The following is a 25,029-nucleotide window of genomic DNA, read 5'->3' on the forward strand; positions in this document are numbered from 1 at the left end:
GGGAGGGGGGAAAAGAACACTATGGGCAGGGAAGGGGGGGTGAAGAACACTTTGGGACAGGCAAAGGGGGTGAAGAACACTAGGGGGGAGAGAGAGAGGAACATCAAGGGAGGTACAGGGGAGGGAAGGGAAAAGGAGCACTAGGGTGGGGGGGGCACTAAAAAAGAAGGGAAGGTAATAGGGGGGGGCAGGAGGGGAGTTCCACTTCCTACCACACATATTTACACACAAACACACTGCATCCACTACCCACCACTGCATCCACTACACACACAGACACACTGCATCCACTGCACAAACACATTGCATCCACTATCCACACTGCATAAACGCATTGCATCCACTATCCACACTGCATCAACTACACAAACAAGCACACTGCATCAACTACCCACCACTGCATCCACTACACACACACTGCATCCACTACACACACAAATATTCTCAAAAACAAAAAAAAATCTGACTGGCATGTATATTTTGTGCATTTACCACTTAATAAAATAAGATTTGTAAAAAAGAAATACGGTAAATGTACAGAATATCGGTAAGCTATTGGCCTGAAAGTTCACAGATTATAGGTATCTGTATCGGCTCTAAAAAAATCAATATCGGTCGATCCCTAGTTGGTGGTATAATCCCCACCTGGGATTTGCAGGACCAGGAAGCCAGTGGGTAATAGAGTATAAAATCTAAAATAAATTAAATTTTAAAGGATTAACTTTATTACAACATAAAAAGCAACAAAATAGTATATAAAATCAAAATATATAAAAAACACACAAAAAGAAAACACCGGAAGTGAGGTATCGCACATGTCCTTAAAGGGACACTGTAGGCACCCAGACCACTTTGGCTCATTGAAGTGGTCTGGGTGCTGTCTCCCTATTGCACTTAGTGCTACAATGTAAATCATTGCAGTTCCAAAGAACTGCAATGTTTACATTTCAGCTCTAAGACAGCCCTTCAATAGCCTCCCCACAGCCCGTCACATCCCTCCCCATGCACCCCACACTGTCACACCCACACTGTCACTGTCATGCTCACACCCTGTCCACCACCACTGTCACCCTCACACCCTGCCCACCACCACTATCACCCTCACATCCTGCCCCCCACTGTCATGCTCACACCCTGCCCACCACCGGCACTGTCACCCTCACACCCTGCCCACCACCACTGTTACCCTCACACCCTGCCGCCCCACTGTCATTGTCACCCTCACATCCTGCCCCCATCACTGTCATCCTCACATCCTGCCACCCATCACTGTCACCTTCACACCCTGCCCCCCGCATCCTTCCTACACACTGCCCCCCCCCCTCCTCTATGTCCCTTCCTACACACTGCCCTCCCTCACTGTCACCTTCCTACACACTGTTCCATCCTTCCAACTCCCAGGTAAGAGGGAGGGAGGATAAGCCCAATTTACTTTAAACTGCCCACCCCACTACACAGACACTACTACATACAAACACTACATCCACTAGACACACTGCATCCATCACATACACCCACCACACACCCTACATACACTACACACACTGCATCCACTATACACACACAGATAATATATTCAATACACACACTGCATATAATAAACACCACATCCATGACACAATAACTGACGCAGCATCCAGGACACACAGACGCAGCATCCAGGACACACAGATGCAAACAGACATTGCATTCACTTCACACACTGCATAACATAATGGCATTTTAGCATGTTTTGTTGCGAGGTGGGGGGGGGGGCAGCATTTCATCCTTGGATGCAGGCAGTACAATGTCTTGGTCCGGCCCTAATTCTTGGTCACTTCTCTTACACCTTCTCTGCCGATTGCTCAGTTTGAAGAGTCCTTGTTGTAAACTTATTTCATTTAGGAATAGTGGCGGCAACATTGCTTTTGGTACCCTTCAATGCAGACAATTGTTTACCTATTTTTTATTTATTTTTTGTAGCCTTCCTCAGATCTGAGCCTCGACACAATCCTTTTTCTGAGTTCTGCAGGAAATTAATTTGACATTGAGCTTGCCAATAGAAACCTCTGAGATAATCCAGAGAAATGTGATGCACTTGAGCTAAATTTCAAATCTCATTGCAAGGGGTCTGAATATTTATATCCATGTAATATTTCAGTGTTTTATGTATAATACATTTCCAAATGTTTTAAAAATCCTGTTATGGTTTTGTCATTATAGGGTATTGAGTGGAGATTAATTAACCACTAAACATTATTGCATACAACTGCAACATGAAAACAATGAAGGGAGTACTTTCTTGATGCACATTATATAAAAGAACTACTGGCCATAAAAGAGTGCAGTTCTAGAGAAATGTTCTAAAAAAAAAAAATTCTATTCCTTTTGCTCCTCTTTTTAGCACTTTGCTCTCCGATCACATATTTTAACAATCTCCCCTCTGCAATTGTTGTTGTTTTGTAGTTATTCTGAATGCAGCTACAAAGTTTACTTAATACGACATTTTTATTCATGATAATTGTCTGCCTGCTCTTATCTTGTGTGCCTTTGACTTTGTTTGCATGAGAATGTACTGAGATTTCTTAGATGATCAATTCTTTGTTTTATTCTATCCTTTTTTAGTTCATATGTTCGAATGGACACTATTCGTAGAATTCTAACCAAAATCTTCGGAATCGATGTTGTCATGGTGATGGTTATTACTGATATTGACGACAAGATAATCAACAAATCCAATGAGGTAAAGCGGTGGCTAGAGCATTTTTAATTGTATATCTATCAATAGAGAGGGCACCTAAGTTTGAATAGAGAAGTGGTTTACTTCAGAATCCTGGAGGAAGAATGACACGTGAGGGTATTTTTTTTTTATCAACTTGGAGGAGGTTTGATGATTAAATCTATTTGTAAAACATTGCAACAAAATAAAAATTAAATAAAAAAGGAAGTATTAATTATATTTAAAGGTATGGAGAATAAACATTTAAATATAGATGGATGAGTGGAAAAAACAATATGGGGTGTTATTTGAATTTGTTTGTTGTCCCTATGAGAGACCGGCGCAAGATAAACCTGAGGAGGAAAAAAGATGCTTGTAACTTTAGAGGGTTATGCCAAGTACAATGACCTCTTCATTGATTAGAATGAAGTGTATATGTGCAGTGTTTCACCCACTCTATCTATATGACACTTAAAAGCTCCTAAAGACTGTTAAAAGATAAAAAGTAAATATGTCTTGGACATTTTCTCTTACTGATATGCATCTTGAGCCAAAAACATTTTTTGAACCTCTGATATACACTCGTAGACCCTATTAAGGCCAAAGTATTTATGAACCTTTTTTTGCATGATAAAAACCTTCTCACATTATACTAACAAATAATATTGTAAACTGCTAAATATCTATTGCTTCAACTAAATTAGGAGGCACAAACACACAGGGTATCATTTAACTGAAGCACCACACTCACTCCAGTGCCTGACCATTACCAGTACACCAGGAACCTAATGTCTCTGGGTGTCTTAGGTTAGCCTAAAATGAACAAATTACACAAAACCCAACACATTTCATCATGGTGTTGGATAAAATACTATAAGTAAGATCTTCCATTCACAATTCTTTGCTGATATAGTTTACCACAGATACTGCACTAATAGCAGTATACACGTTGTTTGTTTGTGGTGTCAATAACCAAATGATCTTACAATAAACAAGCCAAGAGTTATTAAACTAAATTTTGATAGGAATAGATATCATCACAGGAAATATAATCATGGTCCAGGTATATCCCCCCCCCCCCCCGAAAAAAAAAAAAAACTGTTACAGTCCTCCATGTTCTTAAAATGCCCACAAGCACGGCTCAGCTGCTGGCGTAAGAGGAAGAGCTAAATCCAGGGTATCTTTAGGAGATTTGCAACAAAGTCCCCTCTTCAACATAAAACTTCACATAATTATCCTGCTCTGTAGGTTATACATGCAGCATGTAGGAGGCAGTGTATCTGCCCATCCCTACCTGTGGAGGTTTTATGAACCTTTGCATAACCAGGCACATAGCAAGGAATCCAATCCGTTTGGTTTGCTCACCGTTTTTCACCATGTTAATGTCAGCTGTTTAAGTACAGAAACACATTGTGACAACCTGCCTTTAAACATTCCTCCTGTCTTTTGTTTAACCCCTTAAGGACACATGACATGTGTGACACGTCATGATTCCCTTTTATTCCAGAAGTTTGGTCCTTAAGGGGTTAAAGGAACACTATACACAAACATGTATTCCTGACCCTATTGTGTAAATATCACTACCTACCTCCCCCCCGCCTCAGCCCCTTCGTTCCCCCCTTGCTCTCCTAAATATAGTAAAAGCTTTACCTTTATTCCAGTCTGCCGTCGCAGGCTCTGCCCTGATCCGCCACTTTAGTTGACATAATCAGAATTGATGATCTCAATCAATCCAATTAATTTGGATGAGAGTGTCAATTCTAATGATCTCAGCCAAGGAGGAGGGCTGGAGCCAAATGCCACCAAGGGCAAACTCATAGAGATACATTGAATAAATGCATCTATCTGTGAAAAGCTCAGTATCTCCATGCAAAGCGTGGAGACACTGAACAAAGGTGCTGCACTGGAAGTGTCCCTAGGCAGTAATGTAAATACTGCCTTTTTTTCTGAACAACAAAAAGCCTGCAGGGAAGGACTATAGACACCGGAACCACTACATTAGGCTATAGTTGTTCTTGTGACTATAAGTTATTTTTAAAGGTACACTATAGTCACCAAAATAACTTAGCTAAATGAAGCAGTTTTGGTGTATAGATCATGAAGTCTCACAGCTCAATTCTTTGCAATTTAAGAGTTAAATAACTTTTGTTTCTGTTTATGCAGCCATAGCCGCACCTCCCCTGGCTGTGACTCACACAGCATGCATGAAAACAAAATATTTTTTTCATTTAGATGTTAACTTATTTTAGACATTTATATCTTCTGCTCTGTAATTTGAATTTTAATTACATACAGGAGGCTTCTGCAAGGTTTATTTAACTCATAAATGGCAGAGAATTGAGCAGCGAGACTGCAGGGGCATGATCTATACACCAACACTGCTTCATTAACCTGAATTCTTTTTGGTAACTATAGTGTCCCTTTCAACAGTAAGTGGATAATCTGCGAGAGGTTGGTATCTTTGCGAGCAGCCGTTATTGGTAGTAGCCAATAGCGGCAAAACCTGAATGATGTATAAGAGTATAACAGATCATCTGAGTTATTTGTTTATTATAGTTAGAATTTTTGCATAAAATAGTTTAAAAGAAGGAAAAAAAAGTGCAGGAGTGTTTCCTTTTCAACATAACCTAGCTCTTGTTTTTGTTACAGCTGAACATATCCCCTTTGGCCCTGGCTCGTGTTTATGAGCAGGAGTTTAAACAAGACATGGCAGAACTGAAGGTATAAAGGGTGGATCTCTTATTTGTCAATTTGACCTAGGTGTTCATTCTGGTCATTGCAAACACATTTTTGAAAATCTTATATTCACAATACTCTAGAACGATCAATTTCTAGTTTGTTTGTGGGAACACTGATGTTTGATTACTCAGAATATCTTTCTATTGTTTCTGTAGGTTCTTCCACCCACTGTATATATGAGGGTTACAGAGCATATTCCACAGATCATATCTTTCATACAGCAGATTATTGATAATGGTCATGCCTATACTACACCTCAAGGTAATGGCCTCTAACATACAATTAACTGTTTTACGCTAGCAATTTGATTGTGTGCTGCATTGATTTTCAGGTTTTAGATCATATTAATGATATTGAGAAAGCCGTTTTATAATAGGACACTAAGTGCATTCCAGAAACACAGTTTGCAAAGTTAAGGATGAAGCAACTGTTCAATCTAGACAATCTAGTAAAATCACTTACAGGGTTATTTGTTAATGTGAAAAGTGCCTAGAATTCAAGGTCACTTTCAAATTTAAGGCCAAAATAGCAGAACTGGAAAATTTCTCCAAGTCAGCTAAGCTCATGTTCATTTAATTTTTTTACTTTCTCGTTTAATTTTCTCACTTGAACTCTATTCATATCCTGTGTAGGGTGGGTGAAACACATACTATGTGCCTTTTATACCATTAGAACTTAATTTGTTCCTGAAGTGCACAGAGCTGGCATCAACTCTTGTTAGATAGAAAAGGAGTAATAAGTCCTGTGTGTTATAACCATGGTACTATACATTTATAGTTGTTACAAAGAATACACACATTAATTGATGAATGCTGATCAGAGCTGTATGATTTCTTTCAGGAAACGTGTACTTTGATATTGAGTCAATTGGAGAAAGATATGGAAAATTTACGGGTGCACTGACAAACGTTGGAAGTGAATCAGGTATTTAATTTAACTAAGAGCGGAGTAAAAAACATTACCAGGTTTATTCACAAAGTATAACTAAAGGAATATAAAGTGAATGTAAGCAGGGGCAGACTGAGCACTTGGGCAAATCAGTCATAGACTGAGGGCCCGAGGCTCTTGGGGGCCCGCCTGCTGTGCAGGAAGGTGAGGCTTGGCTGGAGAGTTCAATAATCTCCCCAGCCAGCCTGCACACAGCAAGGGGCCCGCACAACACTCCGCGGGCCCATGTTACAAAATTAATTTCCACCTTGTCAGGTCCCAGCATGGCACACTGAGAGACACCTAATGGGCCTTCATAAAGACCCACTAGGCTGCTTCTCAGTGTGCCTGAAAGATGAACACGTTACAGACAGGAGAGCTAGCTGTAACACAAATTAGTCCGCTCCGTGAGGCTCGATATATAGGAAATTACATCATGTGTCAAAAGTTCAGTTAGCCGTGCGGAGCTGTCTGATCAGTGTTACATGCAGCAAGCTGTGTCTGCAACAACATGCCACAGGTAAGGCTGAGGGAGGGGTATACAGTTTTTATTTTATTAAAAATCTATATAATCTGCCCCCCTGCAGTCCCCCTACCCCATACAGTCCATAGAATCCCTTTACCTTTTACAGCCCTCTACCCCCTACAGCCCTGAAACTCCCTGCACCCACTGCAGACCCCTTACCTCACACAGCCCCTCTAATCCCTGCAGCCCCTACAACTCCTCTACACCCTACAGCTCCTCTGTCCCCTTGCCCCCTACAGTCTATGAAATCCTTGCACCCTCCTACAGTTCCTTTACCTCTATACAGCCCCTCTACCCTATAAAGCCCTTAAAATCCCTACAGCCCTTAAAATCCCTGCACTCCCTACAGTCCCTTTACCTCCTACAGCCCTCTACCATCTACAGACCCCTTACCTCACACAGCCCCTCTACCCACCGCAGCCCCATTGCCCCCTACAGTCTATAATATCCCTCCACCCCCCTAGAGTTCCTTTACCTCCTACAGCTCCTCTACCTCACACAGCCCCTCTACCCACCACAGCTCCTCTGCCTCCTGCAGCCCCATTGCCCCTTACAGTCTATAATATCCCTCCACCCCCCTAGAGTTCCTTTACCTCCTACAGCTCCTCTACCTCACACAGCCCCTCTTCCCCCTACAGCCCCACTGCCCCCAACATCCCCTATACCTCCTACAGCCATTATAACCCCTGCAATGTCCCTACAGCCCCTAAAATCTCTACCCACTATAGCCGTTAAAATCCCTACAGCCCCTTTTCCCCCTTGCATCAACTAAAGCCCTATTAAACGCATACACTACAGCCCCTATGAACATTACAGCCCTTTTCCCCTTCACCTACTACTGCATCTATTGCTCTCTACAGTCCCTATCCCTCCTCTGCACCTACCACAGCCCCTTCCCTCCCCTACATCCCCTATAGGCTCTACTAAAGCCCCTATAACCACTACAGCTCCTTTGCCCCCGACATCCACTGCAGCTTTTATCCCCTTGCCCCCATGTCCCCTGCACACACTAGAACCCCTCTTACTCCCTGCACCCATTAAAGCTCCTATTAAACTCTGCACCCACTATGACCTTTATCACTCTGCATCCTATGCTATGCCCTCGTACCCTCCCCTACACCCACTATCCCCCCTGCGTTTACACCTTTGTTTTCCTAGCACTATAGTTTCCCTTGAATTAAATGAATATTCCACATATCCTGACATGACACACAAAGACATGCATATATTCAATTACACCATGGCTCACAGTGAATATACACACATAAGCATACATTCACCTTATATGCACGTATACGGGTCCTAATTTTGCCCGGGGGCCCAAACCACTGTCAGTCTGTCCCGGAATGTAAGATATTAGGTCAAAATAGCCAAAGAGAAAACAAAGCTGACTGAGAATTTTACATTTTGTCTGTTGTGGCCTACAATTTTTGTGTTTTATATTTTAGTTTCACCCAGTTTTAACATTCTCAAGTTATTGTAAGCTTTTCAAAATAATGATGGGATTTAACAGCCACTTTTCAGAACATTTTGATATATATACCCCAAAATATAATCAGGATTTTGCTCTATTACACTTAGAGCAGGCATTGCTACCTCTAAGCAATAAATCAAATAATGACTGTATGATCTATCGAACAGGTGTTATCGATGGTATACAAAATTAAGCTAGCTATAATAGCTCTTAAAGGACTGTCACAACATTTGAAATGCAAAAGAAGATATGATAATTTAACACACACGAGCTACAATCAATGTTTTATAATTGTAGATTATGCTTGCTTTAGTGTGCCTATAATCTTCATTTTAGTAATGACGGGAAGCGATGATTTGCTTAGGTCTCTCTTTACTAGAACTCCACAGCAGCCCAAGTTATTTAAGAAAGATTAACCAATAAGATAACAGAGAAAAAAAACAACACTATATCCGTCCCGTGCTTCCCTAGGGCCCCCTCTTTTTTTGCTGTTTCTCATCGACAAGGGTCTGAGTACCACTGTCTCCTGCATTACTTGTGGGTAGCTTTGGTTTTATTGATATTCAGTGTCATTTCTGTTATGGTTGCCCAGTAGTGATGTCCCGAACAGTTCGCTGGGAACCATTCGCTGGCGAACATAGCAACCGCGAACACGCGCGATGTTCGGTCCGCCCCTATTCGTCCTCATTGAGTAAACTTTGACCCTGTACCTCACAGTCAGCAGACACATTCCAGCCAATCAGCAGCAGACCCTCCCTCCTAGACCCTCCCACCTCCATGACGAATAGAGGGCGGACTGAACATCGCGTGTGTTCGCAACCACGATAACGCTATGTTCGCTGGCGAACGGTTCCCGGCGAACTGTTCGGGACATCACTATTGCCCAGATACATCTCATGCATTTGCTTTTTCCATCTATCCGTTTTATGTATATCCTGTCTACTAATTTTTCACATTATTGAATACTTTTCTCTTATTTGTCACTTTTCTTTCTGTCCACTTTGGGGCTCTTTCGTTCCTATATTATCACACTCGTTCCTTTCATGCAGTAAAATGTATGTATTTTAATTGAGTACATCTATCTTTTTAGACTTGATTTAGAAAAATCCTTTGTTTAAAACAAAATTACAACATTTTATACAGGTGGGATCCACGTGTACAATGGCTTTTTAAAAGAGCCATGTCTAGTTTACACTCTGTAACCATCTTCCTCACTGATAGGCTAGAAGGCAGTCTATTAGCCATTTAGGTAATGGAAGCGCACTCAACCCTTCGTCCTGGAATCCTGGGTGCTATACTGGACAAGTCCCAGTACCAAAGGGGACCAAATGTGAAATTTGAATATAGAGAATAATCCAGGCACTCCAACGAATTCCAAACAAGGCAGTTTTATTGGAACCAAAGAACAGAAAGGCAACGTTTCAACCCCGTGGGGTCTTTGTCAAGCTTGACAAAGACCCTAGAATTCGTTGGAGTGCCTGGATTATTCTCTATATTCAAAGAAGACAGTCTATTGGCTGAACTACAACTCCCTCAAACCCTAACTCTCATAGCAGTACTGCTACAACTGATTACATCACACACACTTTATTGTGGGAGTACAGAAATACTTGGCTAATGGATCAAAATTATTTTAACAAATTTGTGTAGGCATCACTCTGTATGCCTGAGCACACCTAGTGCTTCATGAGATGATGTCTGCCAGGACACACAAGTGTTGCAAAAGTATATGTGAATAATATGTAGCTGGCTGAGAAAAATGTAGGCTGTAATTCAATAAGCCCTGGAATGATGGAGGTTATTTACGCTAGCATGTGTCAACAGCATTAGAATGGTGCATTAGAGCTTCCTGTTGGATGTCCAAGTCAGGAAAGGGAGTCTTTGTGAAATAAGGCATGAAGCTTGTAACCCTTCAATGAATTTCAAAGTTTTATGAACTGATTGCTGTGAATGACATAATAGTTCCTTGCCAATCAACACAGGATGTTGTATTATATGTTTAACAGCTGCAAGTGATAAGCGACAAATCCGAGATTTTGCCTTGTGGAAATCGTCCAAATCTGAAGAGCCATTCTGGGTTTCTCCATGGGGTAAAGGAAGGCCTGGCTGGCATATTGAATGCTCCACAATTGCAAGGTTGGCATATAAATAATAATGCTAAGTGCTCTGAAAAACATTGTTTAATATTCTGTTACTAATAAATAAAACTGTCATGTGCCATGAGCCCCTATATCAAAGAGGATCATCAGTAGTGTTCTAAATCCGTAACACGTAACAGTGGTTGCATGTCTGATATCTGCAGCCTTTAGGAGCAGATAGCCACATTCTTTCAGAGTTGGTAAGATGTTCCTGGCCATCTCACGTTTTGTATTTACTTTCTGTTTTCCTTTCCTATTGCCAGTAATCGTAAAAATCGTAATCATAATAATTGTGCTCCCCTCATTGCCACTCACCTTAAATTATATTATCTTTTCTTCCTTGTGCTGAATCTCACTATCTGGGTGCAGCCATAATGTTTCTTTACCCGTAATGCCTGGTGTTTGCACTCCTGTGGGATTGGATTGATTGTAACAGATTGTGAAACAGAACCTTGCTTTAAGCTCTGCCTATTCTCAAGTGGACAGCTCTACAAAACGAAAAGTATTTCTTGTTTTTTTTTGTGTGTGTATTTTATGAAAACTAGAGCAGTCAGGGAAAATTAAAAAGAGATTCAGATGGAGAGAGTTATGTAGAAGCAGGTTACGTGAAGTTTATTTTTGATGACAGATACACTTTAAGCCCTATACTTCCTGCTTCCACCAATCTGGAGGTGTGCCTGGTAGGATTTTATTTATTTTTATTTTTTTTTAAATGTCTTTGTAAGTACATAGGCGCTGTGATATTCTCCAGCACTGGTTCAGGGCGGTGTTTTAAGTTCTGCAGAGAATGTAGAATATGCAGGTTAGTCAACAAATAGAAAATGGCATCCTGCATTGAGTACTACAAACATTTCCTATTTTTAATGTTGTTTTGACAATTTAAAAAAAAAAAAATCTTTATTTTTGTGGTGCAATTATTGTACACATGCTTTTGCAAAGCCACAGCAGCGGTAACAAGATTAGTAAAGAATATAGTTTGACATATATAATTACCGCACACATTTTTAAATAAGGTAGCAGGGTCACAGGCTTATCCAACATGTCTAAATTACGTGGAAATGAGTAGTGAGTTGTCTTCGTTAACTATCCAGACATATGGATGATCATGCTAAAGTAAGTTGTATAGCAGGCTTTTAAATCAGGGAAATGATTAGGAGAACTAAAGAGTGAAACATGTACAGTGCCCATTAGGCTAGACATCAAATCCTACGTTATGCTGACTAAGTGCACTGTGGTTGAGTAGGTAAGTGTTACACAAGCTTAAACAAAACTGATAAACAGAAGTGATACACCAGCTTAATGAAAGATGTTTAGATCTGGAGTGCTAGATTTATGTGAGACCACGGCATCGTTAGTCAGGATTAGCTTCACAGCAGGTAATCCCTGGTGGTGATAGCAGAGGGGATGTGTGGCAGAAAGGTTGTGACTGTGTAAGGAGCGATTAGTGCTCTTCAGGTGGGTTTAGTCCCAGGGTCAGTCCGTGCCATTCAAGCCCTCGCCATCTCTTGTGGCCGGTTTGTTCAGTCCCAGGTCAGGCTAGAAAGGGGCCGGAGCAGTATGCTTCAGTGTCATGCAACAGCCGCTGCGTTCTATGTGCCGGCGCTTGGTGCTTGAGGGGGTGAGTAAGGCTTCTTGCCGCCGCTTGTCCTGGGGCACTCTCCTCTGATTGCTGCTGTGAGTTTGTTGCCACCAACATTTTCGGCTTCCGCCACTCAGTCGCTGCACAGAGTCGGTCCAGGACGTTAGCAGCCTGCTACTCTGGTGTGTGAGGCAGCGTTGTTTGTATGAGACATCGTGGTGTGAACTGCCGCCATCTTAGGTATGCGGAGTGTTGTTGCTTCCTCCCGCCTGCGTCCATCCAGCAGGGCCTACGTGTATAGTAACAGGCTTGTGAGGGTGCCATGGTGGACCGTGATGACCCCCGACGGTCTGCAGGTCTTCGAGACTGGATGACCGGCCGAGTCCTCTGCCCCGCATCAACTGCTAGGCCGCAAGTCAGACCTGCCTTGGCTAGTGCGTACGGAGAGTCCACCATGATGCCCCAGTCTGGTCCCACCGAGGGTTCCGTGGGTGGGTAGGTGTGGAACCCGGTTAGCTTGTCTGAATTGCGACCAGGAAGGGTTGAGCCATTTGGCGGGAGCTCTGGTTGCATACGACTTCTCTGCATGGCGGTCAAGCTTAATCCACACAATCCATGTGAGTCAAAGGATTTCTTATGCACCCTACATATCCTTGAATAAATCAAGGAGAAGTTATGAGCCCCTTTAGCTCCTCTGCCTTGGTGATGCCTCTTAAACAAATTTAATTTGTCCGTGTCATTTGGAAATCACATGGAATAAGAAGTGACAATTATTTGAAACATAACTAAGGTTTCTTTAGTTCTGTAGATAAAAGTTGGAATTAATGTTGAGTGGGGTATGGCAGAGAGGGTTGTGTGTATCAAGCAGAGGTTCCCTGTATTTGTGTTTTTTTTGTTTTTTTCACCAGTGCGCTTGCTTGTGGTCAGTTCTGCATTGGTATGTCTGTATAGGATTCCTCATTGTTGCTTGCTAGTTGTGAAGAATCACCCTCCACTCAATCGGTTCTCTCCCTCCCTGCTACTGTATTCGTTGGATTTATCACCTTTATTACTAGTTCATTCGTTACTTTCTTTTTCGTTAAATTCCCTTGTTCGGTAAAAAGTCAGTTTACCAAACGAAGAGCACCCTGGGTAGCAATTAGAACTTAGAATCCGTGTTATTACCTGAAACCGCAAGCTAATTGAGTGATCCTAGGTGGCCGCCATTTCGGGGATACGAACACATGGCGAGAACAATGGATGCCGGTCATCTTAAACTCCCGAACGGCCGGCCAGCGGGACTTAGGCGTAGAGAGCGTGGAACGATTTTCGGCATGGCTCTCCAGCAAGCCCAGGTCCCCCATGGAAGTCCCATCTGACCCATCTCCACGAATTGTACACGAATGGCGTTTGGGAGTTTCAATCTGCTGAACGAGGGGAGCACTCTCATGTAACCAGCTAGATTAGATCTATGGGGGTTTTCATGCAATTTTCATCCGAACAGAGACCGGCTCGCACCACTGATTTCGTGGAACTCTGCTACAACCTCGTGGCAGGCCGGTCAAACTTCCACACGGTATAACTCCAAAACTACCGAACGGATTCTCACGAAATTTGGATATGTTGCTCACATCACCCTCAGCTACCCAGGGATGTTATGCATAAAGTATGTTTCTAATAATTGTGAAAAATTTTAACTTTTCTGGCCACTAGATAATTGAGTTTGATAAGTTGCTCAAACCCAATTATCTAGACTGGCCCAGGTGAGGAGTTATGTACTGTATAAATTGTGTGCCCTGTTTCTCAGTAAATCAGTCTTGTTCCAGCATTAGGCTTTGGCTCATGTGTGGATTATTCGGCGTTACCAGCGATTTATTACTCTGTGGATTACTTGGCTATTTTATTTCATGGGAAAAGGGAATGATTGACGGGTCACAGGATTATACCGTCACACTAGTATATTGTGATTATGTGATTGTATATATGTGTGTGTGTGTGTGTGTGTGTGTGTGTGTGTATATATATATATATATATATGCCCCCATTACCGAAGTCTATAATCTTTCAAGTGAACCAGTGCTCAATATTACAAACGCTAATTGAGAACAATATTGGAAATATATCTTTGTTTTACATAGTGCCTGTTTTGCAAACCCTCAGGATTGTTGAGATGGAAATACTTCCCACAGCTCCTTCATATGTCCAGTTTAATGATATCTGCTGGAGTAGTTCTTTACAGGTTGGTATTCACAATTTGGCTATCAGATGTATTTGCAGTAATAAGAACTTGATACATCACTTTTAGGGCTACATTATTCATATCTCTGGAAACATGAATAAACGATTTATACTAAGGTAAAGGCTTCAATCTGGTTTTTGGTAGAGATGTCAACATCTGAGCAATCATGGCCCAGTAGGGCATCAGGGCCGGGCATGTTGTGGTGGGGCCTGTCCAGTATTCCCTTCTGTTGGAGGTTGTGATAAACCACATATTTCTTTGTCTCAGTTATTTTTTTCCCTGCGTTCGGCAGACTAGTCTACCGAACACCGACCATCCCCCTGGCTCATTTAACTTCAAAGAAACCACAAACTTAAGTGCTCTCACTGTGTGGCGTTCATATAACAGAACAAAAAGTGCACTGGAAAATGGTGGCCATCTTGTCTAGCGAAAGCAGGCAGCAGTACCTGGTCGTCGAGTGTTTTGAACTGTAAAGCGGACACTTGACCCCGAGAACACCAGTGATTTGGTATGAACGCCTGCTTCTTTCCACGACAAGTCAAGAGCACGCTGTTCAGTAGGATTGTGCGTATGAACAAGGCGAACAATCACTACCTATGAGCCAGGGGAACCGCTCAACTTTTTGTTAGTTTGGGAACTCTCAAAGATGACCAACCACTAACCCTGATTCTCTGGAACCTATTTGGGCAGACGCCACGTGTGCGGTCGGTCAAAACTTTACCCCGGTGGCGATTCATATGTGTTTGTGGGATCTAAGCTCTATTTAAAAATATGTTGAGCGCTCAGATCCAGGCTATCTGGGGATAAAATATTTGTGGGGGCTCCTATTTGTGTTATCTGTATTTTGGGGTATTTTATGTTTTATACTTTGTACGTCTAGTGCCTTGGAGATAATTTAGTGTACTTTGCTTAAACTAATTATGTCCCAGACACAGAGACTCCTGGGCGTGTTGTGGGAGTATTTTGGGCATGTTTTGCCTGTGTTTATGATGTTTATGATGTTTATGATGTTTGGGTATGCAAACCGATTGATTTTTCCCCCGACCTTAGGATTTCGGGAGAGTATGAACCAGCAAACTATGCGAACGGGCTATAATCACTTAGGCCTCTAGCATTTCGGGAGTGTGCGAACAAACGGAATATACGAAATACAAGAGGTTCATTACAGAGGTTAACAGTGATTTGATTTATAAGTAGGAGAATACCATGTTGTTATCTAATTTATATCATGTCTGTAGTTCAGAGAAGGGGCAAAATTGTCCTCTATTTTATAAAGGGTGTAAGTGAGTCAGACTCAATATCTTAATATCTTTATACTATGATTAAAGTTGGGTACCCCTAGTTATAGGGATATCATCGGTGTCGCTAATGAGCCTTAGATTGTGCACATAGGGATGATTATACCCTGTCCCAAGTAACAAGCATTTCCACTGTATTAAGTAACATTTCTGGATAACACTGTCTCAACTGTTTTGGTATCTATAGTAAGTATCCTATAATTTTTTTGTGTTGACCAGTGGGATTCAATATACACAAACTGTGGTGGGTGTGTCTGCAGTTGTGAGGATGCTTCTTTATAGTACATCTTTAAGTTTGGTAACCATAGATTCATGTCTTTAACTGATTTCTGAAATATCCTCTGTGTATGCTACTATTATATTTTACTTATTCCAAATAAAATCTAATGAATAAAAATTGCAAGTTGTGTAAGTAACTTTTTGGTAAAGGAATTTGTGAAGTATGTAGAAGATATTGAAGTGTCGTAGTATTGACATCTTTATAACTGTTATTCGCCCGATATAGCTGACTTCCTCATTGAATATTTGTGTTCATTATTTACAGATGAAAATGAAGGAAAAGGGGCATCAGTTAGGAAAAAATGAAAATTAGTAATTTGTTACATGTGAGTTTACAGAGGAAGAGGTTCTATTTCAACTGTCAAAAGTAAAGACAAATAAGTAAATCGGGCCTGATGGAATACACCCAAAGTTATTAAAAGAGCTTAGTGGTGTACTAGCAAAACCATTAACAGATTTATTTAACCAATCATTAACATGAGTAGTCCCAGAAGATTGGAAGTTAGCTAATGTTGTGCCCATTCTCAAGAAAGTTAGTAGGGAGGAGTCGGGCAACTATAGGCCAGTAAGCCTTACTTCAGTAGTGGGGAAAGTAATGGAAACCATGTTAAAGGATAGGATTTTTGAACATTTAAAATCACATGAGTGGTCCACTGGCTTTGCTCCTCTTACTGAGTTGTTTCAAAGCTGTTGAATCCATGTATAAATGTGGTTCTTTGTTGAGCTTGTTTACATATGCCTACCCAGATTCCCTAGCAGTAGTGTGAGCACTGTTAAAGTAAAACCATCACTTGCAAGGGTTTAAGTTAAGTTTAATGGGACTCTCCATTGCCCAAATAAGAAAAAAATCTATATTAGATCTACTCCTAATGAAAACCTTAATGCATTTACTTTAGCATTTTTCATTCGGGGTATATATAAAAACATCATGCAAAGCCGCAGATCTCTTATAGAAGTGCCAATTTCTATTAAAATCTGCACTTTATATAAAATGGGGGAATAAAGAGGACACTGCTTCACACATAACGCACTACAGCAACCTAAAGTACTTTAGGTTTATGGTGTGTTCCTTTAAACAGAGTACAGGGCTATGTTGGAAGGGCAACAATCAAAATATAATGCACAAAGAGAAAGGGGGTTTAATTTGTGGTAGTTGTGGTGAAAATGCAAATGATTGTAAATGTCTGTTCAGTGTCTGGTTTTAAGGCCATGTTTTAAAACAACTCCCAGACAGCAGCTTTAGGATCGGTAGACGGGGCTGGTAACTATTCACAGTGTCACATGTGATTTGAGAGTATAACTTGTTGAGTTTTTAAATTCTTAATATTTTTTTCACTTTATATTATTTATTTTTATTTTGTATTTATGCATTTAGTGGTTACATTCGAAAGCATACCACATACTGTGGTTCAATCACAGCTAAATACATTTCACGTAAGACAAGATAAGATTGAACATGATACGTACATGACCTGAGGTTATCAAATACAGTGAGACAATATTACGAATTGTAGTCGTATATACTGATATACTGGTGATAGTGTAACAATCTTTGATATCGTATCACATTGTTATAATACAGTGGTATATAACATTCTACATGACATATTGTTTACATATCAACTATGTTTAATTTCACACACCATTCCTAGGTAAGTAGGCCAGATGGGGATAGGTTATGATTATCCATTCGGTAGTGTTCCAGTCCATGGCCCCCACCGGACATATTACATGTCACTAAGGCTTAACATAAGTTTGTTATGCTTGTGTAGTGTAGGATATATCAGAAAAGCACTAAAACTGCATGACATTTTTGTTGTATTGCAAACATGAGAACCGTGGACATATACCCTAACTAGGGTCTTTAAGTTGCTGCGCTGAGGCAGAAGGCAGACAGAATGCAGCACCCCATGGCCCATAATATGTATTGTGAATCTTCCGGGCGTATGGATCATTAAATAATTTCAAGCGTGGGAGGATAAAGACAACAAACAGATGTTACATTATGATAGAGGCTCTCATAAGATATCACATTCTGTCTCTCCATGCATACTTCATATAAACTTCTAGTTTATATAAACTAGCGTACTCTAACCCATCAGACTTCACCTGAGCATGGAGTATTGCCAGTCACGTAGGGTGTTTAAACATTTCGGTATTTATCCTGAAAAAGAAGGGTTAGTGCTTAAGTATTTCTGCTAAGGCTCCCAAGTATTTACTAGTTAGAGAGGCCGTTATTTCCTCCATCACCCTGAGTGATTCTACCTTTTGAAGACATTCTCGTAAGGAAGGGGCACAAGTACCTTTCCATTTAACTGTTATCAGGAGGTTGTCAGCTGTCAGCAAGTGGGTCATTAATACTCAGTGTGGTTTGGGAGTAGGATTGGAGTATAATAGGAACAGCATATTTTCAGGGGTGTGTGCCAGGCCACCACCTGTGATGGCATTGATCATTTCCCGCACTCTCCGCCAGTTAGTTTGTATGATGGAAAAAGTCCGCCAAACGTGAGTGGTTGTTCCCCCTGGCTGACCACATCTCCAGCATGTATCTGTTGTGTGTGGAAAGAGATTTTGTAGCTTAGCTGGTGAGTAGTGCCGCTTGTATTTTCTCTTATAGTTACTGTCCTGTATAGCTTGCTCACTGATGATTTGTGTATGCCTTGAAATATAGTGTCCCACTCCATAGTAGTAAGACTGGTGTTCCAGTCCATGGCCCCCACCGGACATATTACATGTCACTAAGGCTTAACATAAGTTTGATATGCTTGTGTAGTGTAGGATATATCAGAAAAGCACTAAAACTGCATGACATTTTTGTTGTATTGCAAACGTGAGAACCGTGGACATATCAGTCCGACCACCCTAACTAGGGTCTTTAAGTTGCTGCGCTGAGGCAGAAGGCAGACAGAATGCAGCACCCCATGACCCATAATATGTATTGTGAATCTTCCGGGCGTATGGATCATTAAATAATTTCAAGCGTGGGAGGGTAAAGACAACAAACAGATGTTACATTATGATAGAGGCTCTCATAAGATATCACATTCTGTCTCTCCATGCATACTTCATATAAACTTCTAGTTTATATAAACACCCTTGTGGCTAGGAAGTGTTCTATATCTGTTGTCGATGGAAGTGAGTCCCTCAAGTTGTATAGCTCAGAATAGAATTTGTGGAAAGCCTCCATAATATCTGGCAGTGTGTGTGATTGTCTCTAATCTGGGTGTTTCATTTTGGCTATAAATGTCTGTCTGCTTTCTTTCAAAGCTGATGCCAAAATGGGTCTGCATTTGCCACCTGTGTAGTAGTAGGAATGTTTTGTACGTAGTAGTTTGCCCTTAACTTGTAGTTCCGACCGCTTTGTGATCAGCATTTTATACGTTACAAAAGAGTCTTTGTGTTTATGAGCTAACTCCAAAGCCCTATGTCAGCTGTACCTGATTTTATTTTATTTTCCCTGATTTTTTTGTGTTTGGATGCTGTAACGGAACGCAGTATATTAGTCCACGATATCCGTTGGTATCTTCAGGAAATCCACAGTCAAGACAGAAAGCACGGCAATATTCCCCATCCTCCCAATAACCGGACGAAACACAGTTTGGGAGTCAACAAACTCGCTTTATTCACAGACTTCGTATTTATGCAGTTCCCCGTGCAAGGGGTTTCCTTACAGCTATTACAGGGGATTTCTCCCAGCAGGCATTGCAATTATCCCAACAGGCATTGCTGCACAAGAGGGATACTCCCACTAAAATGGGCGATTAAGTGGATTATCCCCTCGTGGAGCAAAACTGCCAATTTATACAGAAATCCATATTTTATACATCCTTACTCGCTTTTGGACAATTGACCGTTCGGTAGATAGCTGGGGTCGGCGGGCACATTTAGTGAGAATACCGCTCCGATCCCAGCTAAACTAACCGAACGCCGCACAAAATACATTAACACATTGAGTTCGGTCTAAACGTACCGAATATTTATGGGAAACATAATGTGCCAAACGCGGCACTCCCGGACGCTCTGGAAGACCAGCGGTGTTCGGATCATTGGGTAGCCGTTTTCGGTTCCAGGCTCTCGACGACCGAACACCGCTGCAGAGACAAAGGATCCAAGATGGCCGACCGCCGCATGGTCGGTAGCCGATCGGCGGCCATCTAGGAGAGCCCTTAATTACCGATTGCAACATTGTTGCAATCGGGTAATTGGTGCCACACGACTGGTAAATGTGTGGTCTACCCGGGGAGCCCGCATTCGTACGGCGAATGGCCGGAATAGCCATGTTTCGTTAACGGATGCTTTGTACGCTGGCAGGGTACGGCGGCCAGTATGCGAAACGGCTGTAACATAGCATTATTACAGGTAAAGACTCACAGTATACATTCAGCCTATGGACAACCTACAATACACATAGTCCAGAAGTGGCTAGGTTTGCCACAATGCTCCCCCAGAACCAAGCCGGCATACACAGTCTGATCCCAACGGATCGGCTTGGGGATGTCCGGGAGAGTACCCACAGATCACTTTTCTAGTTCAGTCTGTCTGGATAACCCGTCGGCGTTACCGTTTTGTTTTCCCGGCCGGTAGTGGATGGTAAAGTCAAAGGGCTGCAGCGCCAAACTCCAGCGCAACAGCCGGGCATTGTCTCCAGATACACGGTTTAGCCACACCAACGGGTTGTGATCTGTGAGTAAGGAAAAAGGTTGTCCATACAAATACGGCTGTAACTTTTTAAGGGCCCACACCACGGCCAGGCATTCTTTCTCAATGGCGGCGTAGCTTACTTCACGGGGTAATAACTTGCGGCTTAAGTATGCTACGGGATGCTCTCCGCCATCGGCTCCCACTTGGCTCAGCACTGCCCCCAATCCAAACATTGAAGCGTCTGTGTGGACAAGAAATCTTTTAGTTGGATCAGGAGCCATTAACACAGGAGCATTAGTTAGGGCGGTCTTGAGCTGTTGGAATGCCTGCTCACACTCTGGGGCCCAGACAACCAGTCGAGGAAGGTTCTTTTTGGTCAGGTCCGTCAGGGGTTTGGCCAGGGTACTGTAGTCGGGTACAAATTTCCTATAATACCCTGCAGTTCCTAGGAACGCGAGCACCTGGGTTTTGGTCCTGGGGGTAGGCCACTTGGCTACGGCCTCAATTTTGGCTGGCTCGGGTCTCTGTTGCCCACACCCTACTCGGTGTCCTAGATACTGCACCTCGGCCATCCCTATGTGGCACTTACTTGGTTTTAGCGTTAACCCAGCTTCCCCAATACGGTCTAGGATCGCCCCTATATGTTGGAGGTGATCTTCCCAGGTCTGGCTGAAGATGGCTATGTCGTCCAGGTAGGCACAGGCATAGTCCTGGAAGCCGTCCAGTAGCCGATCTACCATCCGCTGAAAAGTAGCCGGAGCGTTTTTCATCCCGAAGGGCATGACCTTGAACTGGTTCAGGCCAAACCGGGTGACAAACGCCGACTTGGGGATGGCATCATCGGCTAAAGGAATCTGCCAGTATCCCTTACATAAGTCAATGGTAGTGAGATACTGGCCCCGTGCCATCTTATCTAGCAGTTCGTCTATACGGGGCATCGGGTAGGCATCAGACACTGTCTTGTCATTCAGCCTCCGGTAGTCAACGCAGAATCGGGTCGTGCCGTCCTTTTTAGGCACCAGGACTACCGGCGATGCCCAGGGGCTATCTGAGGGTTCGATAACCCCTAACTGCAGCATTTCATCCAGCTCGGCCTTCATATGGGTCCGGACTGATTCCGGAACCCTATATGGTGCCTGTCGCATAGGTAGCTGTCCCGGGGTTTCAACTCGGTGGGTGGCCAGCGGAGTGTACTCAGGTAAATTGGAGAACGTAGCCCCTTTAGCTACGATCAGCGCCTGTATCTGGGCATGCTCGCGAGGGCTTAGCCGCTCCCCCAGTTGAACCCCCCGGGAGGGCCCTATCGGCTCTTCCTGTTCTAGCAGATCAGGTAGTGGCAAGTTCTCCTGATCTTCTATGGCGGAGGCACAGATTGCCGTCACATCCTCTATCCGCTCGTGGTAGGGTTTAAGCATGTTGACGTGAAGCATGCGTCTCTTCCCCACCCCGGAGCAGGGGCCAATCACATAGGTAGTGTCGCATCGCTGCTCCACTACCTGGTATGGGCCTTGCCAGATGGCCTGCAGCTTATCTGTGCGGACAGGTTTTAAAATTAAAACCTTCTGCCCCACTTGAAAGCTGCGGTCCCTGGCTCCCCTATCGTACCATCGCCGCTGACGTTGTTGGGCCGCCTGGAGGTTGGTGTGTACAGCCTGGGTTAGCGCCTCCAGTCGGTCTCGGAACTCCAGTACATACGATACGATAGGGGTTTCGCTAGCGATACTCTCCCCCTCCCAGTGCTCCCTAATTAAGTTTAAAGGTCCCCGTACTCTTCTCCCAAACAGTAGTTCGAATGGGGAGAACCCGGTCGATTCTTGGGGAACCTCTCTATACGCAAAGAGCAGGTGAGGTAGGAACCTCTCCCAGTCTTTGTGGGTTTCCCCGAACGTCCGAAGCATCTGCTTCAGCGTCCCATTGAATCGTTCACATAGTCCATTGGACTGGGGGTGGTAGGCTGAATTGACTATGGGCTTAATGCCACACACCTTCCACATCTGTTGGGTAACCTCAGCAGTAAATTGGGTGCCCCGGTCGGATATTATTTCCTGGGGAAACCCTACCCGGGAAAATACTTTTATTAGAGCTTCCGCCACGGTTTCAGCGTGAATGTTAGAGAGGGCTACCGCTTCGGGATATCGGGTGGCGTAGTCCACCACGGTTAAAATGTATTTCTTCCCAGAGGGACTGTGTTTTGGCAGGGGCCCTACTATATCTACTGCTACCCTGCTGAAGGGTTCGGCGATAATGGGAAGGGGGCATAATTTGGCCTTGTGGCGATCCCCTCGTTTTCCTACTCTCTGGCAGACGTCGCAGGACGTGCAATATTGTCGTACATCCTGTGAGATTCCGGGCCAGAAAAACGCGTGCGTTAGGCGGTACCGGGTACGGGTCATCCCTAGGTGTCCTGACAAGGGGATATCGTGAGCAATTCTGAGCAGCTCCTGCCTATACTTCCGTGGTACCACTAGCTGTTTGTTAGTCAAGGTGACAGACCCCCCCACGTCCTTGGCCGTGATACGGTACAGTAACTCTTTTTCCCACGTGTAGTGCTCCCCCTCTAGCCCGGCCTGGTCAGCTTGTGCCCGGTCCCTATAGACTTGTAAAGTGGGATCGGTCTGTACTTCAGTGATAAAGGTAGTCGGGGTATCCCAGGATATGGAAGTCGGGTGAGGGTCGTGGTCTCTTACCTGAGCCTCAGAGTGTATCGGTGTAGCCGTGGTGCGTGCCTGTTGCCGTGTGGTTACTGGATGGGCTTCCTGGTAGGGTGCCTGTGGAACAAAGGCAGAGGTCATCTGACCCAAATCATTCCCTAGCACAACATCTGCTGGTAAATTCTGCATTAGTCCCACTTCTACTGTCCCCTCTCCCGCACCCCAGTTCAAATGTACTTTCGCCGTGGGTAGTCGGTATACAGCTCCCCCGGCTACCCGAACAGCCACAGATCCGCCGGTATGCGTGCCCTCTGAAACCAAATGGGGGGCTATCAGGGTTAAGGTAGCTCCCGAATCTCGCAGTCCCTGAACTTCGTTTCCCTCAAGTGTTACCAGTTGTCGGTGATGTTGCCGGTTATCAGTGGCTCGGACCGACATGACTTCGTGTAATATGCCCAGAGGTTCCTCCGCCTGCACACTCCATAAATCCTGAGTGGCGGGGTCCCTCTGGTAATGGTGAGCAGCCGCCCTGGGTGCGGGGTTTGGACGGCCCTGATTCCAGGTGGGCCTGCTGCGATTCTGGGTGCATTCTCGGGCCATATGCCCCCATTGTTTACAGGAATGGCATTGGATGTTGGCCCGCCCGTTGTATCTGGAAGGTGGCGGTATCTGTCCTTGTGAGGGACGGAACGGGGCAGCGGTGGGCGCTAGAGGTGGTGTAGCGCTAGGTAGCCCTGGGGGTCGGGAGTAGCTTTTGGCTACAGGTCCCTGGGGTCTCCGGGCATCAAAGTGTTGATCGGCCAATCTAGCCGCTTCCGTTAGGGTGAGGGGTTTCCTGTCCCGCACCCATTCTTGCGTCTCCGGAGATAGTCCATTAAAAAATTGTTCCAGCAACATCAGCTGGCGCAATTCCTCCATGGTGGTGGCGTTGCTGGCCTGGATCCACCCTTGGGAGGCCTGATCCAATTTGTGTGCCCATTCTGCGTGCGAATCTCGCTCTGGTTTGCGTAAGTGTCGGAACTTGCGCCGGTATGCCTCTGGGGTAATGGCATACCTCTCCAAGATTGCGCGTTTTACTTTGGCATAATCTTTGCTGTCCTCACTGGGTACAGCACGGTACGCTTCGGCTGCCCGACCTGCTAGTTTGCTTGCTAGCAGTTGCACCCATACGGACCGTTCTAGCTCATGCAGATCACACAGTCTTTCAAAGTCCTGCAAATACCCGTATATCTCGTCCTTTTCCTCGCAAAAAGCCCTGAAGGCCTGGTACGGGATCTTGGGCTTTACTGGGTTGTAGAGGGACCCTGTGTTCGACTCGGTTCGAGCCAGGGTGTGTTGCGGGCTGTGTGCCATAACATATTCCTGCACATTTGCCATTACCATATTCAACATGGCATCTGATATCGGTTGCGGCAAAAACGCTAGCCTGGTCCTCATTTCTCTTTCATAGAGCGTTTCCTCCATAACTACTGGGGGTGTAGCGCTGCGGGCTTGGTCTCCCTCCATCAGCTCGGCGATGATTGTCGCCTTGTTTTTGCTGCTGGCTACTTTCCCTCTGGCTTCCAGTAGTTCCTTTAAAGTTTGTCGTTTCAGTACGGTATAATCAATCTCCATACGAATTGCCTTTGCTTTCCTCGTTCGGTAGTTCCAGTTACACGAACTCTGTTTTTCCGCTGTAAGGTTCGGATCCCGTCGCTTGCCACCAATTGTAACGGAACGCAGTATATTAGTCCACGATATCCGTTGGTATCTTCAGGAAATCCACAGTCAAGACAGAAAGCACGGCAATATTCCCCATCCTCCCAATAACCGGACGAAACACAGTTTGGGAGTCAACAAACTCGCTTTATTCACAGACTTC

The 25,029-nt window shown here is 43.9% G+C and overlaps 1 protein-coding gene across 1 annotated transcript in view; it reads left to right on the plus strand.

Annotated features, from left to right (window-relative positions):
- The window catches only part of CARS2 (cysteinyl-tRNA synthetase 2, mitochondrial), a 74,999-nt gene that overhangs the window by 6,208 nt on the left and 43,762 nt on the right, over positions 1-25,029 (plus strand). The window contains exons 3-7 of the mRNA XM_063459798.1: positions 2,605-2,722; positions 5,348-5,419; positions 5,593-5,698; positions 6,278-6,361; positions 10,371-10,500. Coding sequence (XP_063315868.1) covers positions 2,605-2,722; positions 5,348-5,419; positions 5,593-5,698; positions 6,278-6,361; positions 10,371-10,500 — 510 coding nt within the window. The remainder of the gene's footprint in view (positions 1-2,604; positions 2,723-5,347; positions 5,420-5,592; positions 5,699-6,277; positions 6,362-10,370; positions 10,501-25,029) is intronic.

Source organism: Pelobates fuscus, chromosome 1 (assembly GCF_036172605.1).
Source record: "Pelobates fuscus isolate aPelFus1 chromosome 1, aPelFus1.pri, whole genome shotgun sequence".
NCBI lineage: Eukaryota > Metazoa > Chordata > Amphibia > Anura > Pelobatidae > Pelobates > Pelobates fuscus.